The 25,765-nt window shown below is 42.2% G+C and overlaps 1 protein-coding gene across 2 annotated transcripts in view; it reads right to left on the reverse strand.

Annotated features, from left to right (window-relative positions):
• Positions 1-6,749: 6,749 nt before the first annotated feature.
• The window catches only part of LOC128011258 (disco-interacting protein 2 homolog B-A), a 52,320-nt gene continuing 33,304 nt past the window's right edge, over positions 6,750-25,765 (reverse strand). Inside the window, exons 7-39 of one of the 2 annotated variants that reach the window (XM_052593452.1) lie at positions 20,183-20,302; positions 19,649-19,846; positions 19,394-19,485; positions 19,203-19,313; positions 18,992-19,115; positions 18,778-18,887; positions 18,589-18,691; positions 18,003-18,067; positions 17,824-17,917; positions 17,561-17,680; positions 17,360-17,474; positions 17,134-17,273; positions 16,548-16,684; positions 16,375-16,455; positions 16,090-16,217; positions 15,875-15,989; positions 15,457-15,658; positions 14,979-15,091; positions 14,607-14,630; positions 13,953-14,033; positions 13,746-13,869; positions 13,269-13,390; positions 13,076-13,187; positions 12,894-13,003; positions 12,667-12,797; positions 12,335-12,503; positions 10,991-11,161; positions 10,840-10,901; positions 10,695-10,752; positions 10,528-10,602; positions 10,210-10,384; positions 8,638-8,761; positions 6,750-8,494 (exon numbers count right to left, since the gene is read on the reverse strand). In XM_052593452.1, the coding sequence (XP_052449412.1) occupies positions 8,242-8,494; positions 8,638-8,761; positions 10,210-10,384; positions 10,528-10,602; positions 10,695-10,752; positions 10,840-10,901; positions 10,991-11,161; positions 12,335-12,503; positions 12,667-12,797; positions 12,894-13,003; positions 13,076-13,187; positions 13,269-13,390; positions 13,746-13,869; positions 13,953-14,033; positions 14,607-14,630; positions 14,979-15,091; positions 15,457-15,658; positions 15,875-15,989; positions 16,090-16,217; positions 16,375-16,455; positions 16,548-16,684; positions 17,134-17,273; positions 17,360-17,474; positions 17,561-17,680; positions 17,824-17,917; positions 18,003-18,067; positions 18,589-18,691; positions 18,778-18,887; positions 18,992-19,115; positions 19,203-19,313; positions 19,394-19,485; positions 19,649-19,846; positions 20,183-20,302 (3,959 nt within the window). In that variant the 3' untranslated portion in view covers positions 6,750-8,241. The remainder of the gene's footprint in view (positions 8,495-8,637; positions 8,762-10,209; positions 10,385-10,527; positions 10,603-10,694; positions 10,753-10,839; positions 10,902-10,990; positions 11,162-12,334; positions 12,504-12,666; positions 12,798-12,893; positions 13,004-13,075; positions 13,188-13,268; positions 13,391-13,745; positions 13,870-13,952; positions 14,034-14,606; positions 14,631-14,978; positions 15,092-15,456; positions 15,659-15,874; positions 15,990-16,089; positions 16,218-16,374; positions 16,456-16,547; positions 16,685-17,133; positions 17,274-17,359; positions 17,475-17,560; positions 17,681-17,823; positions 17,918-18,002; positions 18,068-18,588; positions 18,692-18,777; positions 18,888-18,991; positions 19,116-19,202; positions 19,314-19,393; positions 19,486-19,648; positions 19,847-20,182; positions 20,303-25,765) is intronic. The other variant, XM_052593453.1, reaches the window with a different exon arrangement.

Genomic DNA, 25,765 nt, shown 5'->3' on the forward strand with positions numbered 1-25,765 from the left:
TCTCACAGGACAAAGGTTTAGATCTCCTAACCCCACCTCCATGGGGGAGAAAGCCTCCAAGACTCGAAGCGACCTTAGGAACGTAACCAGACCTTGGTCACAGCAAAACTTTCACAAATCCTGGTGCAAAATCCATGCATGAAGATGAAACAGACGGAGCTTGTAAATCCCCAAACTCTCTTGAGGGAGAATAAAGCTAAAAGAAGGATTGTCCTTTCTATCCACCAACAACAGTTGTTCCACTCTGTCCAACCATATTCTGTATAGCACCGCTGGAATTAGTTGAATCAGAGGAAACGCATACAAATTGGTCTTGGGCCATTCGTGTGCTAGAGCGTCCAGTCCCAGGGGTGATGGGGGGGATATAGAAACCATAGCGGGCAATGTGTCGTTGTGCTCGACACGAATAAGTCAACTTCTGCTTCTCCAAATGCTTACCATATATAGCTCACCATTTGATTCCCGAACAACGAGATGAAATCCTTTGGCTTTTCGTTCACCATTGAAATGGACTCATGTGAAGTAAGCCTACACTGATTAAAGGGGATGCTGCTGCCATTAGACCCAAAAGTCTGAGTCATAAACTTACCCTCACTGTGCAGTCTGCTTTGAAATGGCAAAGGCATGATATAAAAGACTGAACGCGCAGGGGAGACAATCTTGCCCTCATCGTGCGAGAGTCCAGATCTATCCCCAAAAAGGTTATCCGCTGGGAGGGGATCAAAACACTCTTTTGGAGATTCGTGTGTAAGCCCAGGCTGCTTAGATGATTCAGCACAAGATCTTGATGATAGCGTGCTTGAGTCTGTGATTGTGCTAATACCAGCCAATCTTCAAGGTAATTTAGCATATGAACACCCTGGAGTCGCAACGGAGCCAGAACTGCTTCCATGCATTTCTTGAAAGTCCATGGAGTCAGGGCTAACCAGAAGGGAAGAACATGGAATTGATATGCTTTGCCCTCTAAAGCGAATCTGAGAAACTTCCTGTGGCTCTTCTTGATCTGACTATGAAAGTATGCATTCTCAGGGCGATCGTGAAAAAAATTTTTTTGGTTGAATCTGAGACAGAATAGATTTTACTGTCAACAACTTGAATTTGCTCATCCAGAGTGCAAGATTCAAATGGCGTAAATCCAATTTTGGTCGTTAGCCGACATCTTTTTTTGGTCCCAACAAAATAATGCCTGTAAAATCCTGACTTCATCTGCACAGTCCCTGACGAACAGCTAAAGTATCAGGGACTGCTGTTAGGGGCCTGAGGACAGGAGGTCTATGCCGTCGAACTTAGGTCTAGCCTTTTCCGTTGGCATTGTCAAGCCAGTGGATTAGCCCTAGGATCCCAGTCCTTACGAGAGGGTGGCATAGGTGATGGCTCTTCCTGTATAGAGACCCGTTGGTGGTATGAGGATGTTGAACGTAAGTGCTCCAGCGGCGCCTGGCGTCGCTCCGTTTCTCTGGGCCTGGAAGGAATCAGCTGGTGGAAAGTGGCTGATTGCTATTTGATAGAGTGTGGCAGCCGCTTGACCTGCAGCCAGGTAACACTGACCGTCGAGGTTAGACGTGACTCAACATGCCTTCTGTCCTCATAGTCCAAGTTGCACATGTCGCCCCAAGCCATCGCCTCATGCGGTGCCTCGGCAACCATAGAAGCGATACGGCGTAGACATCTACCCTCGAGCGCAGAAATTTTAGCCGTAGACTAACACAGTGAGGACAAGAAGAAAGGCCGTTAAGCACTGCCTGCGCATGATGTAGGCCCAAGCACACTATGCACCTTTCATGAGTACATGCCAAGCGCTATTTGGCCAATAAAACTTGCAAGATGGTACAGGGCTTCAGACATTCGTCACACCAAGAGGTGTTCCCATACGGTGACGTCACTGCAGCATCAAAGTGACCTATAAAAGGGAACTGAATCTCCTGTGCTCCATCAAGCCACTCCCATAATAGCTGTCATCACTCAAATTAATGCACAACTCTACATTATCTGTATGGCATGTGTGTAAGACTTGAATACAATTATGAAGTAATTATTTAATGACGAATAAATCTTTCATTGAGTAAAACTGACTTTGTCTAAGGACTACAAAACATTATTATATTGTCTATGCAACAGATGCAATCTAATACTGTTTACATTAAATAAACCTGCTCCCTAGCAGGGTTATGCTTATGGACCTGTTGCTATGACAGCAACTCTGGGATGAGCTTCGAAGAACCAAACAATCCAAGATTAAGCCAAATCATCAACAATCAAAAACGGGCCCCTGAAGCCAGTTTGTTTCAGTCTGATCAAAACACTGGCATTTCAGATATGATTAATATGAATATGCCTCTAATTCTGCATTCCTAAACTCAACAGAATCACGTGTGATTGGTTATAATGAGCAATGCTGTAAAGCGCTTAAAAATAAAATATAATAACATTAGCAGGTCAAACTTTAATACAGCAATCAAAACTTAATTTTAAGTATTAAGGTTTTTTGAAAAAAAAAACAAGGAACCTCCCAAGTGTGTGTATGTGTGTGTGTGTGTGTGTGTGTGTATTATTTATATATATATATATATATATATATATATATATATATATATATATATATAGCCTATTGGGTGTTATGGGGGTCCCTTAAAGGTCCCGTTCTTTGTGATCCCATGTTTTAGACTTCAGTTAGTGTGTAATGTTGTTGTTAGAGTATAAATGATATCTGTAAATTTCTAAAGCTCAAAGTTCAATGACAAGCGAGATATTTTATTTAACAGAATTTGCCTACAACGAACGACCCGTTTGGACTACATCCCTCTAGTTCCTGCAGTAATGACATCACTAAAACAGTTTTTTGACTAACCATGAATACACAAAAACGGGGGCGTGGTCTTGTTGTGCTCCAACAGAGAAGAGGAAGTGTTGCGTTTGTGTTTGTCGCCGTGTCGTCAAAACGCTGTTATTTTCATCTCGGAGTCCAATCACCTTTGTTTGGGCTTGCCAGGGACATTGTACTTAGAGATCAATGGTTACAATTTATGTTTAACTCGGTTCCCGAAAATTATAATCCACATGTAAAACTATGTGCAGCACATTTAGCTGAGGGCAGCTTCCTCAATCTCAATCAGTTTAATGCCAGATTCGCACAAAGATTATTTTTGAAAGATGGAGCAGTTCCCTCTTTGTCTGGAGAAGGCGCTGTTTATGAACCACAACCGGTAAGTGTATTTTATTATTTAAGTTGGTGCGTTTAACAGTTTCTGTAACTTATTACGCAAAGGGCAACGCTGTTTAGCTTTGTTAACTAGATGTTAGGGCTGTGCAAAAAAAATCGAATGCGATTTTCATGCGCATCTAAAATCGCTCCTGTGATTAGAAGTACATCTCCAGCATGTGCGTTCAGATTAGGATTGCCAGGTTTTCAAAACAAATCCTGATCACTAGCTTCTCAAATCTAGCCCAATTGCGTTTCCAGCAGGGGGCAAGGAACTCGACCGGAAGTTGAAGTCGGGTGGGGACTGCCATCTTTTAGCAGAACTTCACTTGCGTTAGCATTCCCATTGACTCCAATTCATTTTGGCGTCACTTTGACAGCGAATAACTTTACATCTGAGGCGTTTAAAGACTCCGTTTGTCCATTATTTATTTCTAAAGATACACGACAATGTATAAAGGGCTCCATTACCTTCTACGTTACATTATGGCCCCGTATAAACAGTTTTTGTAAAAAATAGGCTAACGATTGCGTCATAACCACTCGTCTCTCTGTCGCATTACCGTACAGACAGGAGGAGAAGCTCGCAGGCAATTAACTTAATATGGCGTACTGGCGTTACATTTTAAAATACTATACAAAATAATTAATCAGAATACTTACTCCTGCTCACTCACGCCAAAGAACTCCCCGCTCAAGCTCGCCGTCTCTGCAAGATTAAGGATGGCAGTTTGCACGCACAGCCACTTAGAAGATTCACATCTGTCAGACAGGTTGCTGACGTCGTCAAGCTTCGTTTGAGTCTGCACGTCAGAAACGGAAGTGCTAAAAAGCGCTCAAAATGGGCTTCAGTTGAGTTCCAATGGGGTCGCTGTGTCCATTTCTTTTACTGTCAATGGTTTCCAGGAGGGCAGCACACGCTCAGCTGGTATCGAATCCCAACACAGGAACCGCTGGCCCAATCAGAACTCGTTATGTATTTCTGAAGGAGGGACTTTATAGAACAATGAAGTCATCAGCCCGTTTTTATGACATTGAAAACAGGGGTATAAAGATAGGGGAATTGTGTGATAAAAAACTGTTCTTTTACACGCGAAACATGAACACGTTATATATTGCACATAGTAAACACAATCAAAGCTTCAAAAGGCACGAAAAACGGGACCTTTAATGTTTATGGGAGTTTTAATTCGGCTCATATTAATTTGGTGATCGTTTTACGTTTTTTATAAAAATAAAAATCCGTTTATGAAGAAAAAAAAAAAAGCTTTCGGATCTCTGATTCGGTTCCCAGAGGGACGGAACTGAGCTACATTACACTACTATCACAAAATTACGTCATAGAATTCAAAAGTTGACCGTTATTTGTCAGTCAAGCACCCTCTTCCTTTAAATTAACTAAACGTGTCCGTGATGAGCCCTAGCATGAAATTTCTCATTTTTATGGGTGCTTTGGGGTGGGGGGTAATTTTTTATTTTGCCGCGATGGGTACTCCGCCCAAAGAGCGTGAGTTTCAACTTTAAATTTTTAAACAATGAGATGAGAGTGCACTACTTTAAGCGAATTTGTTTTTTGTTTTTTTTTTACCAATCTCTTAGATTATGTGTGCGGACAAAGGCCTGAAAGAGTGGTTGCACATCGAGATAAACGGATGATCGGAGGCGAGACCGTCAAAGTGAGCGTGTGGCCGTGGCAGGTGTCTGTACAGTACCAGTCAAATTCATCTGCCCCGTTCATTCAGGTCTGCGGTGGAGCTATCGTCCACCGATACTGGATAATGACAGCAGCCTCATGTGTAAATGAGGAGCAACAAAGGCAATATTTACACTTTAATCCTAAACAGCTAGCATATATATCTGCATATGGCCTCTGATAATGTTGTTGCATTTCCTCCCATAGCCGATTTTTGATCCGAGCAGGAAGCAATAGATTGGATGTTGATACTAAGTCCACACAGCAATCAGAAATCGCCAGGATTATTAAACACAAACGATTCAATCCTGTCACTTTGCGGTACAATATTGCTCTTCTAGAAATGACGACCCCTTTTACGCTTAATGAGTTTGTCCATCCCATCTGTGTGCCTGATGAAGGCACTGCCGATCTCAGATATGAATCGTGTCACATCACAGGATACAACGCTCAACCTGCTGGTGAGTTGACACTTCAGCTATCTGCAATAGCCTACTGAAGATGTTTGTATTATATATATATAATTTATTTTTTACATTTATCAGATGATATTGGGGTACTGCAAGAGGCAAAGGTGGATATAATGTCACGCTCCTTGTGCAATAAGCCCGAGTATTGGAACTACACAGTGCCAGCAGACATGCTCTGTGTTGGTGAATTCGGTGGGGGTGTTAACGGATGTGAGGTATGTTTTAATACACTTCTTAATCCTTTAACTTTATGAACTTTATAAAGTAGTTAAAGACATTCAACCTCTTCTACAACCACATTCTACATTTGAATGGTATAGCATATATAAATATCCATTTTTAATACTGTGGATCATGCCAAAGTTCACTTGTAGCATTTAAAATGGTTGATCTCAGTTTTTTATTTTATTTTTTCATTTAGACAAAATAGTTTATTTTTGGAGTGAGTTAAGCCACTTATCTGAACTATTTATAATTGTTATATCATTTGATATATGTATTTATAATTATAATAATATATTGTGCATGTATGTTTATGCCATAACATACAGACAAATCTTGGTGGACCGCTGAACTGCTATATCAAAATTGAGGAGCGCTACTTTTTGATTGGGATTCGAGTGAAGGCCACTTCTTGTGAAAATCCCAACCGACCAAATGTTTATTTGAAAGTCTACAGCCACTATTATTGGATTGAGCGTGAAATGAATATCACCTCAGATTAAATATGATTTACAGTAGTACATAATGGTATTTTGTACATACAGTAGGCCAAATTCAAATAGACAGTAGAGTGTGCTTGTGTCATGATTGTATTGACAGAAGAACTACAGTGATGAAGAAAGAATCAGAAGATAAGGTGACCTCTGGTGGACAGATCTGAATTTAGCCTGAAGCTTGAATCCTGATGGTTTTATTTGATGATTCCTGAATTCATGAGATGTTATGTGAATAAGAGATTATTCCTGAAAAAGATTTTGTGGATTATCTGAGGTCATAAATGTAATTTCTTAATATGCCCTTGTATTTATACCTTCAGTAAGATTGCCTGTACTCCATAATGGTCATTTCAGAAGCTAAAAACAGCTCAAATAAATTTTATTCAGTATTTATTTTGATGTAGTTTTGCTAACCCTCTTTACTGATCCTATATTATCACTAAATCTTTGATTCATTCTTTTTATCGATTTATTTTCTTTACATTAACTTCAAACAACTTGTGAATAAGGATTTTTCAGCACAGCACATAGGTTACATTTTAATGAACCAGACAGCCACTTCCTTACAGAATTGGATGCTGTTTCAGTGTGGAAGAGCACTAAATCTTCTCCGGCTTGTTATTTGCACAATGCTTACATAAAGTTACTGTAATAAAGACAGTAAAAGATTCAGTGATGACAACAATAAATTTATTTAACATAAAACGTTATAAATTTTGCACCAACACACTCAATATTTTGACAATTAAGAACTGAATTAAAAATACAAAAAAAGAACAGTTATGAGAATGTTTGCATTGTTAAAGAAAAGAGCTGCACAGAATTTCACATGTAAACAATCTGCAGGAAGAAAGAAAATTTTGATATCTAAGGCCATTTTGAAATAAACGTTCGGTGCTAATAAATGTTACTGTAATTTTATTAAGATAGAAAACATATTTCCTCTCTTAGCTCACATTCTCTTTTTCCATATGTCGGTTAAAACACCCTTTTTGCTTTCTCTCTTTCTCTTTTTGCTCACTCTCTCACACACATATACACATCCAAAACACTGAAAATACGAAAAGACTTGTTCACTCGGCGACCCCAGTGTGTCGGTGGGAACGGGGCTTATGAGAAACAATGAAAACAATCAATTTTGTGTGACAGCTGTAATGTGTAAAAAGATTTTTATTGTTTCCGCATCATGACTTCAGTCACCGCTGCTAAGAACTGCTATCAAGTATGAAAGACCAGTCAAGTTTTTTGGAGGATCAGATAACAGGGTCCATTTGTTTACACAGTAACACCAGTGAGACACTACAATATCTAGTCTACGTACAGACACCTTCCATCTCTTCACCTGTCCAGTCACCTCAAATCAAAATAAAGACAGACAAGTTTCATAAGGCATGGAACTGTCTTGATCTCCAAACGTTTCTGTCAATCTCAATATAAGTTTAATGCATATAGATATAACATTACGAATGTATTGTATTAAAATTGCTTTGCTTTGAGTGAGGACAATGTCACAAATCCCTCCTCACTCCAATTCTTACGGTTGGCAATGTGAGTAAAAAAAAAACAAAAAAAAAACCTGTTCACGCAATGGTAAAATGTGGTGCATTTATTTTAAAACCATAAAAATGACTAGCAGTTTTTGAGTAAAAGAAGATATGTTTGTTTTGCTGGTGATACTGTTGATCCATAAAACGAAGTTAGCACTTCCAGAATGAAAACTGAAGGGCACTTCTCCGGCCATGAGAAGAGATAAAGTGCGCAGAAAAGCTTTGTGTTAGTCCCTCGGGTCTAACTGCAAGAGCACAAGCGCTGCTCTATGGAAAAGGCAAATCGGAAGTGGCACCAGAAGTTGGACTTTGAAGTCAATGCAAGTGGCGAAGATGTGGTTCACCTGTTTTAAAGGGCAGAAATATGTTCTAAAAGAAGAGCACCACCCTCCTGGATGTCCAGAGAAGGTTGGATGGCTTGAGCCAGGGGACCGCCATTGGTCGAACAGGCCACAATCACATTAAAAAGAACATAAAAATATGTACAAGGCTCAGCGCAGGGGCAGAAAGAGGACTAGCAAGCTTCTTCCTCCGTGTTGCGTGCTGACGGCACAGAGGAATAGCTTGTTGTGAGTGGTTCTTTTGGGTGAGCTTAAAGCACGTTAGTCCACGCTCACATGTTGTACGCCACGTAGATGGGGTCCAGCTGGTCGGCCAGGAAGGAGTCGCGCAGGTGCATGCGTTGCTTCTCGCCTCGCGAGTTGATAGGGATGACGCCGGGGTCCACGATGACCACCACGCCGACTATGAGGTGATGCTCTTTCAGAACTACATTAGTGACCAGGGGGACCAAATCGAGAGCTTCCTGCTCAGATCCACTGAGCTCCACTACAACCACCAGAAGGTTGGTCCATGTAAAGACGGCACTGTAAGATAAAGCATATGATCCAGTAAGAGACATGAACTTAAAAACACAAGTATAATGTGCAGTGACAACAAAGCTTGTTTAGCGTGGTAATCAGAAATGGATATGTTCAGACAGGAGTGTCAGTGTTCTTGAGGATCTCACCTCTCAGCGATGCTGCGGTGCGCCCGAGACACTGAGGTCTCAATGTCAATGGGATGATAACGCAAACCTCGCAACTCCAGTGTTTCATCGAGTGAACCCACCACAAACAGGGCATCATGGGGATCTGATGTGGAAGATAAAGAAGAAGAAAAAGGAGCATTAGAAAATGTCTCTTGTCCTATTGGACCAGTACAATACTGTATGTTACATTGTCTAAGCATAGGGCTGTGCAAAAAATCAAATGCGATTTTCATTAACATCTCGTCAGTAAAGATCAGGGTTGCCAGGTTTTCAAAACAAAACCTGCCCAATCGTGTTTCTATCCGGGCGATAAAATACACGTTTTTTGGCAGCGTTTCCTTGGTAAAATTCACATTTTAGGAGCTAAATTATCACGTTATTGGGACAGGGGTCTCTTCGACCTGCGGACATGAAAACAAACCACAGACTTGGCAACACTGGTTGGGATTTACTATACAGAGCCTTAGTTAACTGACAGTATACACAAAATCGATTTCAAAATCGCAGGCAATTCATTGCCGATTTTGAAAGTTATTTTGTGTAGCTTGTCAGAACATATGGCTCTCTGTAGTAAATGCCGCTCCACCTGAACCAGTGTTGCCAAGTCCGCATTGTGTTTCATGTCCGCGGGTTGAAGCGACCCCAATAGCGTGATATTTAGCCCCTAAAATGAAAATTTTACCAAGGCAACCCTGTCAAAAAACGTGTATGTTATCCCCTGGATGCAATTTTTATTTTAAACACCCTGGAAACGCGATTGGGCTAGTTCTGAACTACCGTATTTTTCGGACTATAAGTCACACTTTTTTTCATAGTTTGGCTGGTCCTGCGACTTATAGTCAGGTGCGACTTATTTATCAAAATTAATTAGACATGAACAGTAGTCTACAGTGAAAACATATAGCGCCCCTCTCGCGGCTGTAGACGGTAATGTTTTCTCTTGGTTCTTGGTTCTAAATAAATGCGACTTATATATGTTTTTTTCCTCATCATTATGTATTTTTGGATTGATGCGACTTATACTTAGGTGCGACTTATAGTCCGAAAAATACGGTAGTTTTGAGAAGTAACTGGGCAGGCTTTGTTGTGTAAACCTGGCAACCCTGATCTGAACACACATGCTAGAGATACACTACTAATCACAGCAGCACCTTTACTGACAAGATGCGCATGAAAATCACATTTGATTTTTTGCACAGCCCTATCTGAACATATATGTGCATTTTTATCCCCTGCAAACTTAAACATTTGGTTGTGAATATGTTTCTGTATAATTAACAAAAAAAAAAATATTTTTATTTATTTTATTTGATCTAAAAAATTTAATCCAATAAAACATTCAAAATGTTATATTAGATTATTAAAAAAGCATATGTAAATAATTAGACAATGTTAATGATAAAATATTATTTAAATTCATACAAATGTAAAATGTTAGCAGAGCAAGTGAAGGCTGCGAATGTGGTTTATCAAATCCAAATTCGGCGTCTAAACAATCCATTTTGAAATAATACTTTCACAATAATCATCAGTCTGTAATATAGTACGGACCTCCTCTTGCATCCAGAAGCTCTGTCCTCGTGACAAATCCCAGATATCCAGTTCTGGCCCAGAGCGTTTCAGTGTCTCCAAAGCTCAGCCGTGTGTTGAAGTGGTCTGCCTGCAGGCTCTCCTCACCATAGATGGTATAATAACCACTGGCATTATGAGGACTGCTCACCCAGATCTGGAAAACAAGGCAAGAAAGCCATGAAGATGTTAGCCGTCAAATAGAGTAAATTGAGGGATCTCCGACGTGGACAGCCGTGGATACATCACTGAAACAAGTTGTTTTTGCGTTATTACTCAAATAATACAGCATTTGATCACCTCGCCTAGATGAGAGTCTCCTAATGGTCCTCTCGTCTCTGGGTTCACAATGATTACTCTCACTCCAGGAAGAATCTAAGGTAAGGCAGAGAAAACAATATGGGATGACTGATATGTCTTTTAATAACAGTGTAAGGTGAAGTAGGACAGAAGTAGGAGGGCCTTACAGTCCCAGACTCCATCAGCGGCAGACTCTGAGGAGCTCCTTTCTCCACCAGCCTCACTCTATGACAGAGAAAGCAGGACAATGTCACACTGCAAGCATGTAAGCAGACTGTCTTTATGTCGCCACCGGGTTCATCTCACACATACCTGTCATGCCGGAGGGACTTCATGTCTACATAAACAGTGGACGGGTCTGGACCAGCAGTGCCCTGATGGAAGGAGACAGAAATCAAAATAAGGCCCCGCTCTTGCATCATGACACTGTTGATGCAATACATCAAGCGTGAAATGCCCCAACCTGTAGACAGATGGCCAGGTTGACTCTGGCGCCGAAAGCTGTGCTCACTGCGCGTGGAGACAGGCCCAGGTCTTTGAAGAGCTTGGAGAATGACTGCGTGAGTGCCAGACGAGGCCTCTCTTCGGCTATGACGACACAGCTCCTTACACATGAGAGGTTCACGCCGCGCGCCTGCACATACATCTCTCGTCAGCTTTTATAGACACTTCCACACTGTTTATCTTGAACATCCCTTTCTGAAAGCTATTTTTCCCCACTATTGCAGGATTAGTCACCCAAAAATTCTGTTATTTACTTAACCTCATGGTATTCCAAACCTGTATGACTTCAGAAGAATACAAAATAAGGATGGTTAATAATGTACTGGTTGTTCTATTGAAGTACCATATTTTCAGGACTATAAGTAGCACTTTTTTTTCATAGTTTGGCTGGTCCTGAGACTTATTTATCTAAATTAATTTGACATGAACTGAGAGAAATGAAACAAGAGAAAACATTACCGTCTATAGCCACGAGAGGGCGCTCTATGCTGCTCAGTTCTCCTGTAGTCTACACTGAGCAGCACAGAGCGCCCTCTTGCGGCTGTAGACGGTAATGTTTTCTCTTGGTTCTAAATAAATGCGATCTGACAACTAACATGGTCTACAAAACGGACATTGGTTTTACATGCCAACCAGAGAGGAGTCTCTTCATGTACTTGAACCTATTGTATGGTTTCAAAAGGCTTGGAATGTAGTAAACAAGTTGATTGGATCACTTTTATGTTTTTTTTTTTTTTTTTGGAGCTGTAAAGAGTGGTCAGGATATTCCTCAAGAATATTCCTTTTGTGTTTCACTGGAATCATAAAAGTTCAGAATGACATGTAGATGAATGAGAACTTTTATGTGACTGAGTGTGTGACCGTACACTACCGTACACAAAATATGGGGTAAGAAACAGATTTTATATCTTAAAATTTTAGATTTTATATTTTAAAGACATTTACATTACTACCAGCATTTTTTCCCTAACTTTCTAATCAAAGAATCCAGAGAAATCACGGGTTACAGAATTTTTTTTTCAACTTTAATAATAAAAAATGTATTTTGAGCAGCTTAGAATGCTTTCTGAAGGATCATGCGACACTGATGACTGCGGAAAATTCAGCTGTCATCACATAAATAAATATTTTAAAATATATTAAAATAGTAAATACTGATTTTAAACATTAATAATATTTTGTTTTTTCATGTATTTTGAACAAATAAATGCAGCCTTGATGAGCATTAGAAACTTAGTTCAAAAACAAATCATAGCAACCCCAATATTTTGAACTGTAGTTAGTCTACATCCTGTTGACTCACCTTCAGAGCTTCAGTCTGTGTGCCAAGGCCCTTGGTGCACAGCTCCATGACCGAGTATGAACAGAAGGTGTCTCTGATCTTATACTGACTAAGCGTGCTCAGCCACAGAGGCAGAGACGTCTCCAACTCCATGGGAGGGATCAGGATTGACTGATGACCTGAATAAACACTAGACACACACAGATACAAATTACAGAGGTTATTCTAGAAATTCCATGCATGGCATCCTGTCCTAACCAGGTGCAGTCTCAGCTTAACCTCAGATTATAGATTTGATTTATTGCATTACGCATGGTTAGGTCATATCTAAAAGGTTTGACTGTGTGTACTACCTAGACATACACCACAGCACAAAGCCAAAGCCACAGTAGGGGTCCATGCAGATGGCAATTTGTCTGGACGAGTACAGCTCACACTGCAGTTTGATGGACCGACACAGAGCATTGACCGCTGAGTGAGATATCTAAAAGAAACAGATAAACAAGTTGTTTAGCATATAACTAGTCAAAGATCCTACATACCTGTAAATGTACGTTGTAAATGAATAGATAAGTCTTGCCTTAACTCCGGTCAGCATGCCTGTGGTGGACACACTGAAGTCCAGGTAGGCCAGCATTTCCGCAGTGGGAGGTTTATAGATGTGTGAAGGCCGTTTCCTGGGAAGATCATCTGCACACCCAAAATCATTCAAGTCAGGGACAGTTGTCATAAAAGCTATGTGAATATATTTCATTTCTGTACCTGTGTCTATGATATTCGGCCAAGTCTTCACATTCACACTGGCCGCCGCTTCTTTAGACCGCAATGTCTTCATCAGGGTCTGAGTTGTGAGGATGCAGACTGCTTTGCTCACCTAAAAAAGGCAACATTTGCCAGATTAACATGCTAGACTTCATAAAAACATAAATGGATGCCATATGCAAAACAGACTGACATCTATGATCATTCGGACTGTGGGGAGAGTGGCAGCAAGGTTCTGTGGATGAGGAGGCCTGACGGTGACCGGGATGCAGCCAGCATACAGACAGCCATAAAAGGAGGCAATTAAGTCTATGCCTGTAGAAAAAAGAAAACATATTTCTTCATAACATTCCATTGGGATGATTCATGCTGAGGGTGCTGAGAAATGCACCTGGTGATTTTAATGACCGGTAGATAAAACCTACCAATGCCTACCAGAGAATAAAGTTAGCATATTTAAATTAAAAAGTTGCTAAAAAAAAATGCATATTAAAAGTCTGTGCATTAATGTGTTAAATTCTAGCTGTATATTCACATTTATAAATGTTTGGTGAATTTTCCTGGGCCAACAAACAATGTTATTAATGTTTGTTTGCAGAATTTAAATGGAATTTCGTTGGAGTGACCACATCCTAACATATACTATGAAAGCCAAGATGGACATCGTTACCGGGAGGATAGAGCAGTACTACATTGTCTCCAGTGTTAATTCCTCCTCTTTCCTGCAAAGCTGCAGTGATCTTCTCTGCTCGCTTGTGCAGTTGAGAACACGTTGCTGTGCTCACTGCTACACCCTGAAGACCAAAGCAAGAAGAGTTTCAGTACAAAACGGTTTGACTAAATGATCAGTTTTTTATGGGGGTTGTATGCGTGTCACCTTTGCATTCAGCAGCATATAGAGCACATGATCTGGATCAGTCTGTGCTCTCCACTGCAGGGCTTCAGACAGGAACTGATGCTGTAGAACAGAAGAGGACAGGCCTCAACTTACCATCCATGCAAAGACCTCAATAACAGAAATCTTAGCCTTGAATATGATTACAGAAGACAAAAATCAACTCATAGCGTTATTTCAGCAAACAGCATTACTAAGCCAGCAAACAAAAAATGATCTAAGGTTTATAATATATATAATAAACACTCATAGCAGGACTCATGCAGGTAGCGGCAATAATAACCACACCATGCAGCAAAAGAGCAAGTGTATTCCTTCTGTTTCCAAAACATAATGTTTTGTCTCTGAGTAGAAAAAAAAATAGAGGCACTTTAACATTTTATATATTATAAGATATAAATATGAATTGTGACATATACAAAGTCATAGTTAAAAGAAACAAAGTCACAATTCTGAGATATTAAGAGATTTTTCTCCATTTTGCTTTTTTTGTTGACGTAAAACCAAAATGTCTTAAAAAAAATCTGATTCTTTATGCATGTTTTTAATGAGGTTGCTGTTTTTATGGCTGATTGCAAAGGGGAATCGAAGCTCAGCGCACACAAATAGCAGAGCGTTGCTGGTATACAGTCTTACCATGTTAGTGGGCCACACACAGAGCTACAGCCCCGAGTACAAGAGAAAAAGAAAGACCAGAACACAAGCTTAGAGGAGACAAGACAATCTCTTGATCCCCAGTTTTCTCTTTAAACTCTATTTGTGTTGAGTTATTGACACTATCATTTAAACCAAATCGAAAGTTGGTGTCTGGAGGTACTTAGAAACTGGAGGCTTGATGTTGCTAAATAATTATAATAGAGTTAAAGTTGTGTATTATGATACAATTACAGATTGTATTACTTTATTATAGAGACAAGAGGGATTAATAAAATTGCCTATCATCATATCCTGGGACATCTAGCTCTATAGTGAATTTATTTAGCAGTGGTCCTGAAATCTCTGACTAACCTTTCTGGATTGCTCTTGTTCATCAATGAGTTTAAGATCTCTCCCACTAGCCTGTGCGATCCTCTTTCCTGCCACAAGGTTGCCCACCATAATGGAGGCGGGACCGACTCCCACTGTGAAAAAAGCACAGTATATTTTTAAAGCAAATTTCACACATAATGGTAATTTAAAGTGCTTTACAGATGAATAATAAAGATTATGATAAATATATATTTTTTTTTTAATGAAAAAAAAAATAAATAAAAGTTTATATTAAAAAATAAACTAATCGATTAAAAAAAAAAGAAAAGATAAATATATATTAAAGGACAATCTGTAAACATAAGTGCAGGCTATAATAGATGAAACAGTTTAAAAATCTGATGTTCTTATAAACTTTTCTCAGTTAACTTGATGCTTAAAAGTTATTCCCCTCATCATATTAACAAAAAAGTGAGACAGTTCTTTAGGTTTTGATTTAGGTGCATATTGAGAGTACCTGGTTGCTTTTGTCTGGGTTTCGGAAGGTTGGTCACACATGTATGAGGGCACATCAGAACATTGCAAGAGTGCAGAGATCCCTCCAGAAAGTGCTGCTTGGTCTCAGACAAATGAATACCACCCAGAGGAGTTTTGGGTAATGTGTTAGCAGGGACCAGGGCCAAACAGTACAAGCCCACCTGGTGGATACTGTCTATAGCCTGTGGGAAAGCATGCAGAAAACAGTCATGACACCGATTACTGTCAAACAGAGAGTCAAAATCTATAAATGGCAATATTGTATACTGTAAATTTGTAATTGTTTTCTGCCTCATTACATTTAGCCTGTCAGCTCAGGCCTATTCATCTCAATGACCTACTTTAAGACTAAACTAAATAGATTTTAGCTAGGTCATTGAGGGTAACTTGTGCAGTACCTGTAGGACTCTACTCATCCACTGGAAACTGTCCTCTTCGTTGGCATCAGGCCTCTGCTCTGCCACAATCACTATTCTCTCGTCATAGAAAACAGTGACGGAGAACACAGCAATTCTGCGTACACGAGACACAGTCTCAGAAGAACCACATCACGCTATGACATTAGTCTACACACTTTCACCTGTAATCGGAATGAGTTTCGTGGCATTCGTACCTCCCCCGGTAGACAGTTTTGACTGGCTCCACCGCCAGCGCTGTGGCCACCAGGTCGTCTGCATTGTGTCTGCGCCCACTGACTGAAAGCAGACCCTCTATCTTTCCAACCACAAACACTAAACTTCCCTGAAGGCACAGAGAAGAGGTTTTTCAATAAAAGACAGATAACCCATCACAAATCTGCAAATAGGCTTTGTTCTACAGGTAATCCAACTGGCCCCAAATGGTCAGAATGGCAGAGAGGCTTTATAAATTCAACAAAGTCTACTATACTTTTACTTACCGGACCCACAAAGCCCAACAGTCCAGTGCGTATGAAGGGAACATCTCCAATAGGGGTACCACCTGAGTTTATAGGAATCACCTGCAGACAATAAGGTCAGTGAGATAATGTTTTGAGTGTTTTTTCTGTGTATTGATTGTAGAAATATTTCTTCCTATGCATTTTATCCATACCTCAAAAGAGTTCTTGGTCACCCCGGGCAGGCCGTAATACATGGTGCCTCCGGCATGGGAGTTCAAAACTATCTCTCCGATCTCATCGGTCTTACAGAGCATGGGCGGCCCATCAGGCTTCACAATACACATCAGAGCTGTGGTTCAGAAAGAAAAAACAGAAATGCTATTTTAATGGAATGCATTTACTGAAATCTTTAAATATTTAAATCCAAAATTAAATTAACTGAAATGGGGAATAAAAAAAAAAAAAATCAAGGGTATATTTAAGACTATACAATCATTTATATTTATTAAAAGTAATAATAAAATAATATAACATTTTCCCACATCATTGCAGTGAGCATTCAGACAAATTTAAAATGATGCATGAATGAGGTTTGGACTGTATTCATAAACACTGCATTTCATGCATGCTACTAAAAAGATTTAAATCTGATACAGTTTTTTAATGTATTGCATGCTAATTTTGTTGCCAATACCCATTAGTAGTTTCCAAGTTGGCAGTTGGTTTCAAACTTGGCAACAGTTCACGTCATGTATACATGATCTACAATGAAATTTTTAAATGGTTATGGAGTCTCACCTCCAGGCATGACATGTCCTACATCTTGCACGGTAAGGGCAGAGTTCTTATCCTCTGTGTTGACCCGAATCACCCCGTGACTGAGTCCTGCCATTGACAGAATGGCCCTGGCAGGGAGCGGAGCGCCCTGAGTGCCAGGCCTAAACACATAAAGTAACTTTAAAACATATCTATGGCAATTAAGTGTATAACGTTGATGTGTATGCCTCTTGATACATGCAGGTACCTGCGGATAGCCACCGTCATGGCCTCAGGAGAGGAAGCACATGGACAGATCATCTCAGGTTTCAATCCATGAGACTGAAACACGTTCAGGAATGCATCACATGAAGAGACAGACCCTAAGACAGAAATATGGATCATTAATTTGCACTGAAATACAGAAAAACAGTCACTTCAAGCTATTCCTTACAGCTTGTTTACTCACAAGGATTGGCTCCATCAGCTACGATCAGCATGCGCAGGGAAGACAGATTGGTGTCTTTCTGATCTCTGTGAGCCATCATAGCCCAGTGCAGATCTCTACATTTCACCAAGGCCACACGAGCTATGCACACACATATACATGAAAGGTATTGTAGCACAGAACTGTTGCTCTTTTGATAATGTGCCATGATTTCTTTCTAGATGACTGACCATCAGCCAGACTGCTGAAACAATTAGATGCACAGATATTGAGGATGTCTTTACCTTTGTGAACATGAACTCTCTGCACCCAGGACAGAGGACAAGCCTTCATAACAGAGTATGACACACAAATAATGTGGATCCTGTTCATGACACTCTGTAAGAAAACAGAGTCAGTCATGTGGGAAGTCTGTAAAACTAAAAAAAGAACTCACAAAACGTAAATAGTCAGTTATACTCACTGTTAAAACGCCATGCCAAAGGCCTGAGTCTTTCTTGAAATCCAGGACATTAACCAGTGTTTCTCCTAAGAAAGAGAACAGAAAAATACAATTCGCTTTGTAAAAAGAACATTAATATAATAGCATCATGTTATTATATTATATTATATATTAAATTATTTGTTGTTATTGTTAACTAAAACTATTAAGAATAGTTTCTGGTACCTGAAATAAAGCTGAAATAAAATAAAATATAAATATTAGATGAAAAACTTAAATTATAAAGTAATTGCCTTGGCAATGACCTAAATTTAAAGTATACAAATTTAAATTCTAAAATTAAGATAAGCCAGTCAGCAGGTCAAGATTCAAGAATTAAATGGAAAAAAAAAAGACAGAAACCAAATATCTACACAAATCTCCACTTCAAATTGCTATTCAGAAAAATATAATTAGTATAAATCTAATGAAATAATCTACGACTAAGCACTGGCTATAAATTCATTTCTCTCACTACTTAATTCTAGAGCCAAGAGCCGCTCAGCATTTAATAACTGCAATAACAGGATTACGTGCGTTTGTTTTACAGCAGTACGGTGGCACTCACCTTCACAGTAATTACAGGCCTGCGTTAGAGCCTGACAGTGTGTTAGCATGGAGATTTTCGACACAGCCACTCCCATCACTGTACCCTCCTTAGAGGCCTTGTACTGAAAACACACACATCACAGATTTAGACAGACTGAAAGGATTCTTCCTCATCTAAACAAATGTGCGCTCTCCTGCCTGCACTCACCTCTATGTAAGCAGTGTCAGTGTTTGCAGTAGGAATGTGTGGCTGCCAGTCCTTGGAGGGTTTGGTGAGATACTTGCTATCAGTGACCACCCATTTGAGCCGAGGCCATCCTGTAAGAAAACAGGTTAGACTTCCATTCTACAGCTTCAAAAGAAAACATATTGAATTTGATGAAGCAAGGTGATAAAATGAGAAGAAGCAACAGGGAGCTAACCTTTAAATTGCATTATTTCTCCATTCTGGGTCTTTGGAAGTCCTTTTAGACACACTTCACTAGTGAGAGCGAGACCCACACCACAGCTGCCCAATAAGAAGCCTATCTGCTGACTTCCTGCATCCTGAAAATCAGGAAAACAACTGTTAACACTTCATTTTTTATCGATATCACGTTTGAAGAGTTGTTAATACTTAATCTTCTCTTATACCTTCCGAGATAAAGGCACCTCTATCGGGACAGGAATGACCTCGGCGAGAAGGCACCCGTAAAAGGCCACCCAGAACATCCCAGGGTCACTGTTGGGATAAACTAACGCCACCTAAAGGGAGAATAAGACGAAGCCTTGAGCTGAGAGCAGTATATGATCGCAGTGTACCAAGTACTGTGTTGAAATCTTACCCTATCTCCAGGTTTCAGAACTGGTTCATTTTTGGTGCCAAGTTTGTTTAACAGCGTGTATGCCAACTTCAGACTGCGACTCCACAGTTTGCCTACAGAGATCAAGGGGTGACACGAGCTCAGACAAATAATAAATATAGTAGCATATGGGTTTTGAATGACATGAAGGGTGAGTAAATAGTAAAAGCTTTCATTTTTGGTGAACTATTCCATTAAAAATGTTTCCAAACTAATGTGCCAGTCCAAACATCTTACCATAAGTAAGGGTGTAGAGTGGTTTGCCGGTGATGTCCAAAGCAGTAATGGCTGGACTCTTGGCCTGTGTGGCTCCCCAACGTGCCAGTGCCGCCTGCAGAGCTGGAGGCCAGTTACTGACCACCCCCAGTGGCTCCCCCTTTACTGGAATGATCTGTCGCCCCTCTGGCCTGGGTGTGTTGGGATCTGGCTGGGGAACTGTAAGTAGAGAAGACAAAGCATAGTAACAGTAAGGTCCAAATGACTGGGACACCACTGAAAATCTGGGACTAATTCTAGGTCACTAATAAGATAAATTTGGGACTCTGATCAAGTGACTATTTGTAAAAATGTTCTTGCTTCCACTTAGGCTTAAGATGCTCTTTGGATCATTGTTGTATCATGCTAGAGACCAAGATAATCAAAAACTTGTAAAAATTATATTCGGTTATAATTTATAAAAAAAAAAATTATAAAAAGCAAAATAAAAGCATTTTCCACATTTTATGAAAACATCCAAATAAATGTAGTATGGCACCAAAAATAGCGTCCTACCTTCAACAATCTCTTCGGTGTCATCCAGGAAGAACTCGCAGAGTGGAGGCCGCTTGGGTCTCTTTAACGTGTTGAGCAGCTGCTGTATTTTGGTGGAGACACGACTGTGTGCTGGGACACCTGTTGACAGAAATATTCTCATTCACCTGTTCATATTACTGGAACATGAATTTGTCAAAGCACACCATATGGAACAGACAAATACAGATGATTCGGGTTTGTCACAACAAGCAAGCTGGAACACCACACATAATCATACAGGACCAAGTTGGGAGGACAAATCCACTGGGTGTCACTGCACTGCACTAAACACCCCTCCACCCCTACCTTTTCCTACAGTCAGATGGCATCACGAACAAGAAGGAAGCAAAAAACAATAAAATGTCAACAGAAGAAACTCTTACAAAAGGGCACAGACAGGAACATTTCTGTGTTGCTCATTCGGGAAAGTGAATAGTGCTTATAAACGGAAGTGAGGAACCAGGCATCACTTTTATACGTAACAGGAAGCGAAAAAAAGCCATTCAAATCAATTAATTCACATTATATTTTACAGTCGCTTGTGATTACTGGATAAGGATTTTTTTTTAAATAGGTTTTCTTGCAAACAAAATTTGTATGAGCTGAGCTTAACTGGAATTGCTCATAAAAAATAAAAAAATGATTATAATTAATATATTTGAAAAACGATGGGTTACTTAACGTAATCCCAGGTTCTTTGATAACAGAGTGAGGTGTTTCACTATGGGAATCGCTTTGGGCGTGACCAACTACGGAAGCTCCTATGCCACCACGTCTGTCTTTGACAGACAGGTCGACCTGAGATCAGGCTCCGCCCCCACCTATATTACTCAGGTCGACCCCTACGAAGTCATTAAGAGAGATTTCTTCCCGTTCCTATGCAAGGAGGGAAGTGTTGGTGAAACACCTCACTCTGTTATCAAAGAACCTGGGATTACGTTAAGTAACCCATCGTTCTTTTTCTAACTTCGCTCGGTGTTTCACTATGGGAGATATAGACCACTCCCGGATTGCAACATACGCTATACCAATCATATGGGACTTGACCTGCTGACTCCTAACACTGCATGAGCTAAGGATGGCTCAGACACGTTCAGTCTATAAAATCGCACAAAAGTGTGCGGTGTGGCCCAGCTTGCTGCAGCACAGATCTCCTGGACCGAAACACCTCTGAGTAAGGCCCATGATGTCGCCATGCCCCTAGTTGAGTGGGCCCTTAAGCCCTCGGGAGGTTGGGAACCTCTGCATGCATATGCTAAGGAAATAGCTTCTACAATCCAGTGGGACAGTCGCTGACGTGACAATGGCTTCCCCTTGTGAGGAGTAGCCCATGACACGAACAGTTGGTCATTTTTCCTGAAACCTGCTGTCCTTTCTACGTACACACGAAGTGCTCGTACAGGACACAAGGCATTCAACCTCCCCTCCTCTGGAGAAGAGAACGGAGGAGGGTGAAAAGCTGCAAGATCTGTAGTTTGACATCTATATGACGAATCCACTACTTTAGGTACGAACGCCGGGTTAGGGCGAAAGGAAACCCTTGTAAACCCTGCAGAAAACTGCAGACAAGATGGGCTGACCGACAGTGCCTGTAAGTCACTCACCCTCTTAGCTGACACCAGCGCTAACAGTAGTGCTGTCTTGAGCGAGAGAAACTTTAACCCTATAGCTTCCAATGGCTCAAAAGGGTGTTGAGAAAGGGCCTCTAAGACTGTAGACAAATCCCACAATGGGACCATTCGCCTGGCCCCTGGCCTCTTACGTCGTGCCCCCTTCATAAATCGACTTATTAAAGGGTGCTGACCTGCTGTCTTGTCACCAAAACCCACATGACAAGCAGATATAGCCGCTAAGTATACCTTTATTGTAGAAAAAGCTTTCCCTTTATCTAGCAGATCCTGCAGGAAACATAAAATGTCCCTCACTGAACATTGAAAAGGGACAATATGAATCCGTCCACACCATTCATCAAAGACTCGCCACTTATTACTATACAGTGAACGAGTGGAAGAGGCTCTTGCACTCTGTATAGTGTGTATGACCGATGGGGGCAGACCTGCTGCACTTAAATTCCACCTTTCACGGGCCAGGCCCAGAGAGCTATCCTGTCTGGGTGAGGATGGTAGATTTCCCCCCCCGCTTGTGACAGGAGGTCCCTCCGGGGAGGGAGGGGCCACGGCTGACCCGACAGTAGTTGAACAATCTCGGCCACCCAAGGTCTGGAAGGCCAACGTGGGGCTATCAGTATCAGCGACAATCCCATTTCCCTCACCCTGGCCAGAGTGGGTGAAATCAGGCTCAGAGGGGGAAATGCATACAGCAGGACATTTGGCCATTGGTGGGCTAAAGCATCCACACCCAATGGTGCATTTCCGTCTGCCAGAGAGAAGTACAGAGGACATTGGGCGTTTTCCTGCGAGGCGAAGAGATCTACGACCGCCTGGCCGTATCTCTGCCATATCTGCTTCACCACCTGGGGATGAAGCTTCCACTCTCCGTACAGGGGATTTCCTCTGGACAACAAGTCTGCCCCCCTGTTCAATATCCCTGGAACATGGGTTGCCCTGATGGATAAAAGACTTATGTCGCACCACACAATCAGCTCTTTTGCCAGCTGGTGCAGCTGAAGAGAGCGTGTGCCTCCCTGTCGGTTGATATAAGCAACCACTGTGGAATTGTCTGTTTTCACTAAAACATGCTGACCCCTGATGAAGCTCAGAAAATGTTTCAGCGCTAGAAACACTGCCAACAATTCCAAGTAATTTATGTGTTTGTGAATTAGCTGAGGGGGCCAAACGCCGTTCACAGTTCTGCCCATTAGAGTCGCTCCCCAGCCCTTTAATGATGCGTTCGTCGTCATAGTGACTCTCGACGACACTGCCCCCAGGGGAATCCCCGATCTGAGGGTCGCGGGGCTTTTCCAACGTCTGAGCGCTCTGACGCACGCATACGTCACTCTCACCTGTCGGTTGAGATGACGCCGAGAACACAGACGCAGATGCGCGACCCAGCGCTGAAAGTCTCTCATTATTAGTAGTCCCAGTCGTACTACAGATATCACTGAAGCCATTAAGCCCAGCATTCGCAGGCACAGTCTGAACGGGACAACTTTCCCCGTCTGAAAACGGGAGAGACATTGAGTGAATGACGCGATCCTCCTCTCTGTCAGAGTGACTCGATAAGAGAGGGAGTTTATACTGAGCCCCAGATATTCTGCGTGCTGAGCTGGCTCTAAGCGGCTCTTTTCCATGTTTATTCTGAATCCCAAGCTGTTGAGATGCAGTAACACCATATCTGCATCTTTGATTGCTTGCTCTTTCGACGAGGCGCAAATCAGATAATCGTCTATGTACGACAGTATTCTTATCCCCCTGTTTCTCAATGGGAAAAGTGCTGCTTCCACACATTTGCTGAATACTCTTGGTGCTAGACACAGACCAAAGGGCATTGTCTGAAATTCGTAAGCAGTGCCTCGAAAAGCAAACCTGAGATACTTCCTGTGAGACGGGTAAATATCTATGTGAAAATACGCGTCTGACAGATCGATCGTCACAAACCAGTCGTTCTGGCGGATGGATCGACAAAGTGTCTTGTGTGTCAACATTTTGAATGAATATTTCCGTAGGTGCTTGTTTAACACACGGAGATCTAGAATTGGACGCAGAGATATGCTCCCCTTCTTTGGGATCACAAAGTAACGGGAATAAAAGCCCTGACAGCTCACTTCCTTTGGCACTACTCTGATGGCTCGTTTTTCTAAAAGACAGTCTATCTCGGCCGTCAGGACGCGAGCTGACTCTCCCTCGGCCGCTGAGGCTATTATACCATTGAATCTGGGTGGTTTCATGGCAAATTGAAGCCTGTATCCCCGTGAAATCGTGTTTACAACCCACGGATGAGCTGCGCATGCGCGCCAACTGAGTATGCGAGCCGAGAGAGGTCCCCTGTATACTTCCCCAACGCCGGCGCGTTTTGATGACGTCATTACCGTCTCCGCGCTGACCCCTTCTGGAGGTGCGCGCGCTCCCTCCAGCGGAGAGGCTAGGGATACACATCTCAATGTTTGGATTTTTTTGCAATCTATCGCCCTCGGCTGACTGCCTGGCTGCGATAGTGAAACATTTATTGTGTTTAATGAGTTGGGGGAGCACGTCGCCCTCAGCCTGTGGCCTGGATGCGATAATGCATTTTTTATTAAACATTCCCCTGAACTGATGGGCGTTTGAAAACCCAGTGTAAGTGCTTGGTGACACTTGAGAACGTTTTGAACTTGATTGCTTATAGCTGGAGCCCTTACTGAACTGAGAACAACAGGGCTGGACCCCCTCTTTCTCTTTGCGGGCGGAGAGAGAAGTGACGGGGAACATTCGCGTGTCAGGTCGCACGCTTCTTCTTCCGATCCTCGGGGTGGGGTGGGCGGTTTCTCGCCGCCGCGGCCGCAAATGAATGTTTCCCCCCGGGTCCGGAGCCATCAGATCTCGGACGATAGCCCACTTGCTGTCCGCTGGGAGGCGGTCTCACACTCCTAGCTCCCGTCTGCCTTCCTCTCGCCGCAGCGGCTGCTGCAAAACCTTGCCGAGCTGGCTGAGAGGGTGGTCGCGGTGTTTGCTTGCGCGGTAAACAGAGGTTAAAAGCCTCGTCCTCCTGTTTCCTGAGGGTGCTGGTTTCTCTCATTTTCTCGAGAGCTGGTCCGAAAAGGCCCTTAGTTGGGTCGAACGCAGCGTCCATCACCTCAGCTTTTTGAGCGTCGCCTAAACCAGACAGGTTCAGCCATAACGCTCTCTCACCTGAAACGGCCAAGCCCATAACACGGCCACAGCCCTGAACCGCGCCACGAGAAGAGCGGAGAATTAGGTCGTTTACCACACATATCTCGTCCCAGAGAGCTGGGTTCGGCACTCCTGTATCTAATTGTCGCCCCATCTCCTCCAAAATCTCCGCATGGTACGCTGACAGTAAAGTCACCGCGTTCAGCGAGCACACTGACTGCGCCGCATACTTGTACATCCTCTGATAGATGGACGCGGTCAGGCGCTCCATCTTGTTCGGCAGCGAAATTTGGGAAGAGGCAGAAATAGATCGACGATATGGATGGAGGTGATAGGCCACTGAAGACTCTATCGCTGGGGGTCCGGCCAGCCCCAGCTCTCCCATTCCTTGGATCTCAAGTTTAGAGCATCCCTTGGTCGGGAGCTTGCTCTTAAAGGGGCTACCCCAATGGCGGGACATCTCCTTCATGCACGCCGGCACGGCGGGTAGGAGTTGTCTCGTTGTGGTTAGAGCAGGCGGTAGCCTTTTCCCGTCATAAAGGTCCCTCTCTGCTCCCTCTGAATCCTGGGCCGCGGGCCACGCTAGGCCCAGTTTTGCCGCGGCTCGCTTGCATACCTCGTGCAGGTTACTGTCTGCCTGCGAGCCAGTGTCAGTCGCGCTAGGAGGTCTAGACTGCTGGACAGGGAAGAGAGAGTTGTCTTCCTCCTCCTCTTCGTCCCTGTCCAAGTCGAGGAGGTCAGAGTTAGCATCGCCCTCTGCGTCCTCGTCTCCCGGCTCCTCATCCTCGTGTGC

The sequence above is a fragment of the Carassius gibelio genome, chromosome B23 (genome assembly GCF_023724105.1).
Source record: "Carassius gibelio isolate Cgi1373 ecotype wild population from Czech Republic chromosome B23, carGib1.2-hapl.c, whole genome shotgun sequence".
Lineage (NCBI taxonomy): Eukaryota > Metazoa > Chordata > Actinopteri > Cypriniformes > Cyprinidae > Carassius > Carassius gibelio.